At 33.8% G+C, this 11,493-nt stretch overlaps 1 protein-coding gene across 8 annotated transcripts in view; it reads right to left on the bottom strand.

Annotated features, from left to right (window-relative positions):
- Window positions 1-971: 971 nt before the first annotated feature.
- The window catches only part of LOC123566477 (uncharacterized), a 93,161-nt gene continuing 82,639 nt past the window's right edge, over window positions 972-11,493 (bottom strand). For all 8 annotated transcript variants that reach the window (XM_053549799.1, XM_053549800.1, XM_053549801.1 and 5 more), the window contains 6 exons: window positions 11,201-11,336; window positions 10,070-10,161; window positions 8,591-8,659; window positions 8,021-8,223; window positions 7,511-7,589; window positions 972-5,260 (listed from right to left, as the gene is read on the bottom strand). In XM_053549799.1, the coding sequence (XP_053405774.1) occupies window positions 5,210-5,260; window positions 7,511-7,589; window positions 8,021-8,223; window positions 8,591-8,659; window positions 10,070-10,161; window positions 11,201-11,336 (630 nt within the window). In that variant the 3' untranslated portion in view covers window positions 972-5,209. The remainder of the gene's footprint in view (window positions 5,261-7,510; window positions 7,590-8,020; window positions 8,224-8,590; window positions 8,660-10,069; window positions 10,162-11,200; window positions 11,337-11,493) is intronic.

Below are 11,493 nucleotides of genomic sequence, written 5' to 3'. Positions count from 1 at the left end.
ATTTTTTCACTTAAAGGGCTGTGACCTCCAGATTCTCGCTAAAAAGATTTTCTCTAAAATTGACCGAGTTTGGTCACATCATGAACATTAGAAAATGCGTTTTTGTGTCTAAACTGTCTTAAAAATACCAAATCAAGAAGGAAAACTGGCCCCAGTCGGAGATTGAACCCGGGCCGCTGCAGCAACCAAAATTTCCCTTCGTTCTTGAACAATGCACGTAGGAGGATTAAGTATTAACTTCGTTAAATATAAAGCTTTATGATTATGGCAGTTTACGTCCTGAAAATAATAGGATAGGTCTGGCTATATGTGTCAACATCTTATCATCATTATATTATACATGTGGTATAGAATTTAGTTATTTTAGACCTAAAAAGCTATTGCAGCTAGAGTCGAGTCAACCTCCGCGCAACAACCATCCCTGTCACCGAGCAAATCATGTGACGATGATAAACCACAATCATGTTTTCTCTTCTATTTTGCAGACGATTTGGACTAACCGCTGCTGCAGATTCATAACAAAATGCATGTACTAAATCATTATTTTCTCTTTCCATTTAAATCAATTTTTTCCATGTAAATTAGAATCATCTTTACTATGAACAAGCTCGAAAGACATTAACTGATGCAAATACCGTGTTTACGTGACAACGCGCTGAAGGACACAATAGAAGATTTAGCATTATGTATATAGTATATAGCCTTTTGTATTTAACATGACGCGTTTGATATCATTTAACAGTCAGCATGGCGCATCGGCCTTCCATAATTACATTATGGCAGTTCCGAATAGGTACAGCAAACGTGAACTAAACTTCCTAACATGAAACATAGGTGCTGAATGAATTTCCGTCATAACATAAACCACCAAAAGAAATATTTGCCCTCTCAACTGTCAGAGATCAGACTTGGTACTGAGCCTTACCTGACTGAAGTAGTGGGGCATTTTCTAAATGGAAAACAACAAGCGATTAGAGAATGCTGAATGTTTATTACAGAAAATCGACATAAAAAGGAGAAAAAAATATCACAAATATCAGAATATTTCAGAAACTGTCCAGAGCTGTATCTGAATTTGACTTTATTTATCATTATTTTGCTTATGATGAAACTAAGAACAACTAAACAAATAACCATATTAAAGGAAGAAAATCGCTTTCATTAATATAATGTCTTTAACTGGTTATTAGACAATACATTATGATGTTCATATTGTATGATGTCATCAACTGGACTTTTTGACTATTCATTATAAACAAGAGGGCCATGATGGCCCTATATCGCTCACCTGTTACCATTGCACTTGAGGACAAGAAGGTCCTCAGAAAAAATATCTAAGTCCAAAGGACAGGAACAACAAAGGGAAGAAATTTAACCAAAAAGAAAAAAAAATTCTTACAAGGTACAGATATGTCAAAATACACCTAAAAATTGGAGGTACCATCCATGTTGTACCACAGAAACGTGGTCTCGGTTTTTCCCTACGACCAATAATAAAAAAGTTACTAAAATTAAGCTATTTATAGTAACGTAAAAGGGAAGTAATTAAAAAAAAATTATTGTAAGTGAACAAAAGAAGGATCTGCCAAATAAATCTGTTGACATAAATGCAATTTCAGATCAGTATCTTCGTTAGTTACGAAGATATCCCCGTTTTAATTTGAAATAAAGGGAGGTAATTTGACATAAAATCAGTCCATAGTTATCTACCCTGATTGGCTCAGTCCAACTAAAGACAATAATGAAATTTCAAATAAGTCCTATAAGTACTTACTGATATAAATCCATTTTGATTACAATCAGGGGAGGTAATCAGATATGAAATAACTCTGGAACCTACGATTGGATCTGATTTGTCATGGAATCCAAGATTTATTGTTGTTGAAGATATTTTGGAAGTTTGTATCAAATAAAACCATAAATGAAGTATCTATATGGCTGCAAAACCCAAAATAGGCAATTTTGGACCTTTAAGGGGCCATAACTCTGGGACCTATGATGAAATCTGGCCAGTTCAAGAAAGGAACCAAGATCTTGTGGTAATACAAATTGTGTGCAAGTTTGGTTAAAATCAAATCATAAATGAAGCTGCTATTGTGCAGACAAGGTCAAAATAGCTAATTTTGGCCCTTTCAGGGGCCATAACTCTGGAACCCATTAAGGGATCTGGCCAGTTTAAAAAAGGAACCGAGATCTTATGGTGACACAAGTTTTGTGCAAGTTTGATTAAATTCAAATTATAAATGAAGCTGCTACTGTGCAGACAAGGTCAAAATAGATAATTCTGGCCCTTTCAGGGGCCATAACTCTGGAACCCATAATGGAATTTCGCCAGTTGAAGAAAGGAACCAAGATCTTATGGTGATACAAGTTGTGTGCAAGTTTGGTTAAAATAAAATCATAAATGAAGCTGCTATTGTGCAGACAAGGTCAAAATAGCTAATTTTGGCCCTTTCAGGGGCCATAACTCTGGAGCCCATAATGGGATCTGGCTGGTTCAAGAAAGGAACCAAGATCTTATTGTGACACAAGTTTTGTGTAAGTTTGATTAAATTCAAATCGTAAATGAAGCTGCTATTGTGCAGACAATGTCAAAATAGCTAATTTTGGCCCTTTCAGGGGCCATAACTCTGGAACCCATAATGTGATCTAGCCAGTTCAAGAAAGGAACCGAGATCTTATGGTGATACAAGTTGTGTGCAAGTTTGGTTAAAATAAAATCATAAATGAAACCACTATCGTGCAGACACGAAATTGTTGATGCACGCACGCACGCACGCACGCAGGCACGCACGCACAGACTGACGACGGACGAAGGGTGATCACAAAAGCTCACCTTGTCACTATGTGAGAGGTGAGCTAAAAAATGTTCCGAAAGTGCCATTTTTTTTAAAAAAGAAACAAAATCTTACTTAAAGCAGCATGCCTCCAGATTTGGCTAAAAAATAACCTTTCTTTCAAACTGAAGTTTGGTCATATTATGAACATTAGAATATGCATTTTTGTTTCTAACATATTTTAAAAGTTCCAAATCAAGAAAAAAAGATGACCGTGTTGGGAATGGAACCCCAAACCGCCGCGACAATAAAGACATTTTCCCGTCATCGTAACCAATAGTGCTATAGCTGAAGTAGTGAATAATGACTTCAAAATATAGATATTTATAATGGAGACTGTTTACCTGGAGTAAAAGCGTGACAAACGCTTTTCGATTTTCATCGCAAAAAGTAGTAAAAACAGCTAATTCTCATGTGTTTCCGTAACATAAAGTTTGTCAGTAATTAAGTTTAAAAGCCTTCTTAAGAAATATAGCATTTATTTCAAGATACCTAAAAAAAAATTTATTTTTTTTGTCAAACGATCTGGAGGCATGCTGCTTTAAGTACTGAAAATATGTTAGTTCACATTAGAAAAAAACAAAAACAAAAAACCACAAAGGCTAATCTATTAGATAAACAACAGTAAAAAAAGGACCTGCCCATAAACATAGTAAATGCATAGTACATGTACATATATATATATAATCACATCAACAATTGGACAGACCAGCCTGAATGTAAACATACAAGTTTTGATTTTAAAAAAATGCTATCAACAAATAAATAGTTAGTTTTTTAATTAGTTAATAAAGTATCTAGTTTATGAAAATAAAACAAATATCACAGTTTTGATATATATATCTCTGTAAATGCACACTTTAAACGTATTCAAGTTATTTCTAGTATGAAATGATATTCAAGTTTCAATTATTAAACTGTTGTAAAATGTGAAAATAAGTACAGAAGAAATTATTAGTTTTGAAATGAAATACAAAAAAAATAATTTTTTACTGTAAACTCAACTTGTGTACTTAATCCTCTGTCTGCAGAAAATTGTAAGAAATAAAAAATATCCAATCAACAACTAAGTTAAATTGCTACAACAAATACGAGGGTTGATCCAGAAGTACTGTCACTTCTGGGTCAACCCTCGTATCTTAGGTACATTGCAGTTTTAAATGCTAAATAAATAAAACATACATAACAAAAATATAACTCAAATGAAAAATATTTAAAAAATACAGTACCATGTGCTTGTTAATAAATTGACAGGTTTATTTAACAATTTCTACATACCTGAAGAATCAAAATATTACAAACAGCTTAGGAGTTAAGGTGTCTCTAGTTTTGAAAGATAAGAGGACCTATGAAGGGAAGATGTATTTTCCAAACAAACTTCCCTTCCCAAACTTAAACTCTGGTAAAAGAGCAATCACATATTTTGCAACCAGCTGTCAAGCTGACTAGTGACAAATTTTATTAATCTGGATAAAGAATTTAGCCCTTATTTTCTTAAATTTCTATAATGAACTTGTCTGTCTTTCAATTTGGAGAGTACCATTAACCGTTATAAGGGATGCTTACCAAAAGAATACTGACTGACTGGCAGAATTAGTTGTGTCCAGCATGGTAAGGGTTTGTTGTGCCTTTTGTATAAGGAATAGTTTTCTGTTACTTAACAAAAAATACTATAAATCCTTAGGTGAAAAGTTTCCATAGAAGGAATAAAACCAGTATTTTATGAAACCCACTAAGCTGTAAAAACCAATTAATCAGTTTTCAATTAAAGACTGTACAATAATCATATTCATTCAATGTTATAAATTGCGTATCATAGATATGGAAAAAAAATCACAGTAAATCACCGACATAAAAATATACGTCATGTAAATTTTTTCCAAATAACTTTAAAAATAATGTACAATAAAAATAAATGTTCTGCGGCGCTCGTTAAGGAACTGTCATATCTACATCTCTTTTCCAGAATTATTTTAACAATTAATCCCCTTGTATTAAAAAAAAAACCAATATCAAACAGAAAAAAAAATTTAAGGGTGAAATTTCTGTCAAATGTATTCCAATGTACACAAAAACAAAATGGCAAGTAAGAAATTGAGTATATAAAAATAATTACTTTTCTGTATGACAGCAGTTTTGTATTTTTTTTCAAACAATTATTAAATGATATGTCACAGTTAAAATTTTATCACATTTTATTGATACTTTTTGCTAAACAATTCCCATATCTTGTTATCTTTATAAAGAAGTTGAATCGCAGATTTCCTTTTCGTGCTATTCATGCCTGTCTAAATTCTGCTGTCTTATGAAATCAGAAGTTGTTTCGTTGTGTGTCGAATCACATTTTGCAAACATGCTGAGGTTTGAGGTAACTATATCTCATCTTCCTGCACAGATTCTCCCTTCCTCAACTTCTCAATGATCTAAGGAAGGAATAAATGTATAAATTATAAACAACTTTCAATCTATAAAAAAACTACACAATATAATGTGACAATTACCCTGAAGAAACATTTGAAAAGTTTAGAATGAATAATGGTAAAAGTAAACAAGAGGGTCATGATGACCCTGGATCGCTTGCCTGAGTAATGAGCTACATGTTTCAAATGTCAAAATGATGATAAAATATTAAGAAAGTCAGTAGGTCACATTCATGATCAATGAAATTCAGTTTTACGATTTGTGTGCAAAACTGTGTAAGCCATCAAATTTCAAGGCTGTATCTTAAAAAACAAGAAAGTAGGTCAGTAGGTCAAGGTCACAGTCAAGTGATATCATAATACTTGGGGTCATCAGGTAATTATAATTAAACAGTCTTGGAAATAGGATCAGATGATTTTTTAAGTATTTTTCCTATATAACTCACATAATAACTAAGTGACCCCAGGGCGGGGCCTCTTTTAACCCCAGGGGCATAATTTGAATAATTTTGGTAGAGGACTACTAGACAATGCATCATACCAAATATCAAAAGCCTAGGTCGTATGGTTTCAGACAAGAAGATTTTTAAAGCTTTTTCCTATATAAGTCTATATAAAACTTGAGACCCCCAGGGCAGGGCCTCTTTTCACCCAAGGGATACAATTTGAACAATTTTGATTGAGGACTATAAGACAATTTTACAATCCAAATATCAAAGGTCTAAGTGTTGTGGTTTCAGACAAGAAGACTTTTAAACTTTTTTCCCTGTATAAGTCTATGTAAAACTTGGGACCCCTGGGGCAGGGCCATATTTGACCCTAGGGGGATAATATGAACAATCTTGGTAGAGGACCACTAGATGATGCTACATACCAAATATCAAAGCCCTAGGCCATGTGGTTTGGTACAAGATTTTCAAAGTTTTCCCTATATAAGTCTATATAAACCATGCGACCCCCGGGGCGGGGCCATATTTGACCCTAGGTGGATAATTTGAACAATTTTGGTAGAGGACCACTAGATGATGCTACACACCAGATATCAAAGCCCTAGGCCCTGTGGTTTTGGACAAGAAGATTTTAAAAGTTTTTCCTTTCAGTTGTCATAGCAACCAGAGTTCTGCATGGAATTCATTTCTTTGAACAATTTTGAAAGGGGGCCACCCAAGGATCATTCCTGTGAAGTTTGGTGTAATTCTGCTCAGTGGTTTTCAAGAAGAAAATTTTTTAGAAATTTTTGACGGACGACACATGACTGATGACGGATGACAGACATCAAGCGATCACAAAGACGACGGACATCAAGCGGTCACAATAGCTCACCTTGTCACTTCGTGACAGGTGAGCTGATATACAAGTCAGCATTTTATCACATTCTTTCAGTAAGTTGGTGTTTGATTTATACCTATATATTTTAGCTAGATTGTGATGAAGCTTATTTAAACCACTCTCAAGTCCACTTCCTTGAAAAACCAGTACTGGAGTCATATGAGAAAGTGTGGTTGTCACACCAAATGGGTTTGAACCCATGACCCCTGGGTTAAGGGGCCTATATCTTAACCACTGGACCACATTCTTGTTAGATCTAATTTTGAAATTCAAATCCATGTAGCATTTCATTCAGTAAATCCCTAAAGTTAAGTTTTCACATTTCCTACATGTATACATATGAAAATCTCAATCTCCCTAGTTTTAACAAGGGAATCAGTGGCACAGTGGTAAGCATGTTTGACTACAATGCTAGTGACCTTGGTGTGACTATCCATTGCACGGCTGTCCCAGTAAGTGCTGGGTGACTACTTAATTGGCACATTTTCCAGCAGTGTCAGCCTAGTCTGTATATCAAAGAGGAAGATCTTACATGCTGTCAGTTCAGTTTCAAGTAAGTTGTTCCATCCACCAATATGGGGAATATAGAAAACTACCATGTTAAATAAGAAACTTTCATCTTTAACCCTTACCCTGCTAAATTTCTATAATGAACTTGTCCATCTTTCAATTTGGACAGTATCATTAACTGTTAAAAGGGGTGCTTACCAAAGAGATACTGAGTGGCGAACAGTGCAGATCATGATCAGACTGCATGGATGTGCAGGCTGATCTTTGTCTGTAGTGGTTGCAAAGGCAAAATAACTTGCTGCCAAGCCTTAACCATTGCTTTTTTATGCTTATCTATGATATAAAAACTTTCAATAACTTTGCTTTCTTGCAACGTTTAAATTAGTTAATCATAAAACTAAAACAGTATCTTACATTTCTAAGTCTGGCAATTTCCTTGTTGTCAGCATTCTTGCTTGCATCATTTGTAATCAACTTTACTCTCGAAGCATACCTATAATATGAAAATACATCATTTGAACTCTGTGATTAGTAAGCCAAGATTTACCTGTATATTTCACAGTACCGGTAAATATTATACTAAGCTTTATTTTTCTGTCTTTATTTTTGTAACAATTATAAGAGTACCTTCAAAAACACTGGACAAAAACTGTAATTTTTAAATCTATTGAATAAACTTAATTTCAAGAAATACAGAAATATATAACTATGTGAGTTTCCAACTGTAAAGAACATTTATAATCTTTGGTTTTTTTTGTCTGTTCCATATTTAAGACAATAATCACTTCATAAAAACTTCTTTCGTTGTCTTTATCCCTTTGGCCAGCACCATGAATTGCATGCCAACAAAATTTAAGGATTTCGTAGTATTTTATAACTTTTCTTATTACATTAAATTTTATGTGTTTAGAATAAATAGCATACGTCAGGGAGATAACAGTTTCATCCATGTTGTAGTCCGCTGGAGAGATGTTCACAAACATAAGCGTCTTTGCGTTTCCTCCGAGCGAGTCCTGCATTAACATGGTGAGTTTGTTGTTACGGTACGGGATAAACTGTTGGTCGCTACTGAGGGCAGAAATCACATCTCCCAGGGCAGACAGAGATTTGTTGATGGACATGGCTTCCTGTAATCAAATATAATGTTTAAAACAAATTCTTGTGCAACCTTAAATACCTTTATAGATCGTGTTTCAAAGTTGTAAAACCTTCTGGAGCATTGGCACTAAAAGTCTTGCACTTCCAATAAAACAGAAAAAATGTATCAATTAAGAAGGTTGTTGGCCAATAGCTAAATATAAACAACAACTCGCCATGGACTGTGTCTGTTTTGCAATTTGAAAACAAGTTTTTGCATCTACGTCATTTTTCAAGTGTTCTATTACAAAATAATAAAAATTGTAAAATTACACTTTGAAAAGCTGGCAGTGAATAAAGATTTTTTATGTTGCCAGGCAAAACTGTCTGCAGCTAAAATGCTGCCAGTATTCTCACCTTAAGTTGCTCTGCCCCAGCTCCAGTTTTGCCGACTCTTTCACTTCCAGCAAGATCCACCAAACTCAACTGAAAAATAGAAATCAGTTCAAAATCATGAACATTTTAACATGAAAAGTAATTCCAAATCATGAATATCTTAACTTGTACGCATGAAAAATAGTTCAATATCATGAACATCTTAACCTGTATACATGAAAAATGGTTCTAAATCATGAACATCTTAACTTGTATACATGAAAAACAGTTCCAAATCATGAACATCTTAACTTACATGCATGAAAAATATTTCCAAATCAATCAAGAACATCTTACCTTGTATGCATAAAGCTAGTAACTTATCAATGTGTCCTAGATTTTTGTTTTCCAATAAATCAACTAAATAGTGAATATTTGTTAGTTTTGAGTAAATATAGAATATACCTCACTGAGAAGCAAGAAAATTTCAAATATTTTCATGTGCGCGTAGTGCGAGTGAAAATGTGTAAAAAATTTTCTCACTTCGAGGTGAGATATTCTATATTCACGAAAAACATTCAAATTTCTTTTTATTTAATGCTTAATTACCTTTAGATATGCATTTTGCAACAATTTTTAATCTCAGCGCGGGAAACAGATGCGCGTAAACGAACATGACGTCAGAAGTGTTGTGACGTTAGAAATACGCACACAACATTAAGTTCCATTTTATTTTACTTCTTGCTGCATAACGTTATGAAATTCTCATTAATTAAGTAAAATAATTTGAATTGAGAAATATACCATAAAGAACAAGTTGTGACTTCAATTTTCATCCTGTTTTAAGCAAATAATTTAAAATTTATACACAATGTACAAGTAGATTGGCAAAGCTTCATCATTTACAGTGAGTGATATGCAGTAAGTGATATGGATTATATCGCGCTGATAAAACACAGTATTTCATCAGTTAGCATAAAATAAAATGTTCTAAAACATGCTTCATCTAACCTATGAGATTACATAAATGTATATTTTTGTAGGGAAGCCATTGTCATTTTGGAACTATCAACACTACCGATATGTTTAATCATTCAAATATGTACAGTTTTCATTCTTAAAACTACCTAATTTTTTATTTGAATTTCGAAGTATACATCAAGTTTCCTATGATGTTTTGTGAACATGCTCAGATCAGATTTTTTTTTACCAAAATATGTCTTTAGGCAGCACATTTGCAATGCCAAAAATAAAGCCAGATGAATTATTGTGTTTCTCTAACCTTTAGCCTGCTGGCGGCAAGTAATTCTGCCTTTGCGACCTGTGCAGACCAAGATCTGCACATCCGTGCAAGCTGATCATGGGCTGCACTGTTCACTGTTCTGTCAGTAAATTTATCGTGAACACCCCTTTGATTAATAAATGGTACTGCCAAAATTGAATGGCAGACCAGTCCATTTTAGAAATTTAGCAGGGTAAAGGCTAACAGAAGTCTAAAATGTAAATATTATAAACACAGACCTTTCCTTTTGTGACATTTCCTGTGTTCTTGTTTGTTGCCTCCATAATAATACCAATGACCAAATGTGATCTTGAACTCTCAGCATTCATCTCTGAAAATTGTAAATAAGTGTTTTATATTTTGAAAATCAAGTAATTCACTCAACAGATAATCACTGTGGTCACTTTCTAAACATCAGTTGAGACTCATAAATACAAAATGTGGCATTATTTTGCAAGCACTGTCCTGAATATTTCAATTCTAATAAAATTTCTATAAAACATGAAATTTGGAAAAATGTAGAAATGTTTACATTCAAATGAATGACATATATTTAGCAAACAACCCATTATAGAAACTGAGTGGCTGTCCCCCATCCATTTCCCCCAAACTTGAGCTTGAAAATACATATGCTATGGTCCCCAGCTCCTGCTCACCCTCTAAATATTTTTTTTAAAGAAAAACAAAAAAATATATAAAACAAATTAGTCTCATTAGAATGTGATTCCATGGAAACATTTTTTCTTTTTTTTCAGGAAAAATCTTGGTTAGGTTTGGCAGGCTGCACTCATCCCTATTTCCTTCATTGTTTTGTTGTAATCCACGTAACAAGTAAAAACTTTCTTCTCACATAACATAATCATTTTTTCAGAGGGATGTATATTCCTATGCAAATAAAAGCTAAAAGCACACATTTTGCTACACTCATGTCTTAGTGTAGTATTATTTATACTACACGGATGGTGTCGGGTGAAATGAGGTGAACAGAGCAAAACAATCAAGTTTTACATTTCCTTATTTATCAAGCAAAAATAAAACTACTAAAAGTTCACACCTCTTCCTGACCTTTTATCCTGAATCTGCCCCTGTCAACCACTGTTGCGAATTGCTTACAAGAACTGTTTTCCACAAGTTAATCACAACTTCCATACAACTGAGGTGTAGGCAAAATCAAATCAGATGCAACTTTTGTTCAGACAACTATCACGAAGAAACAAACATCTAACCTGGGATTCAAACATTTGACCCTCTGGCTGTAAATTTTGTGTTCTACTTACTGAGCTCACCTTGGACGGCATGAATTCCTCATTTGTAATAGCAACACATGCAAGAAATGATGAATTTCAAAATGTTTATTTTCTCTCACTTACTGGTTGATGCAACGTGACGGTTGGTGCTTCCTTCTTCAAAAAGGGCAAATAACTCCTTGGCATTTCCAGCTCTTTTCACGATAGATCCCTGTATATACACCATACCTTTCTTGTCCTTCTTGATATCCAGTTTGTCCTGTCAAGAAAATATCACACTGATGTTATAATTTACAAAATTGCCTATACTGGTGTGCTCAGCATTTTATTTATACTAAAAATGTTATTATGGTAGTACTACATTTTTGTTCTTCTTTATACTTATTTAGTATTCATTTTACACCAATAGAAGAATT

Source organism: Mercenaria mercenaria, chromosome 8 (genome assembly GCF_021730395.1).
Source record: "Mercenaria mercenaria strain notata chromosome 8, MADL_Memer_1, whole genome shotgun sequence".
Taxonomy (NCBI): domain Eukaryota; kingdom Metazoa; phylum Mollusca; class Bivalvia; order Venerida; family Veneridae; genus Mercenaria; species Mercenaria mercenaria.
The sequence above is the reverse complement of the archived record's forward strand: the minus strand, read 5'-3'. Positions and strand labels throughout refer to the sequence as shown.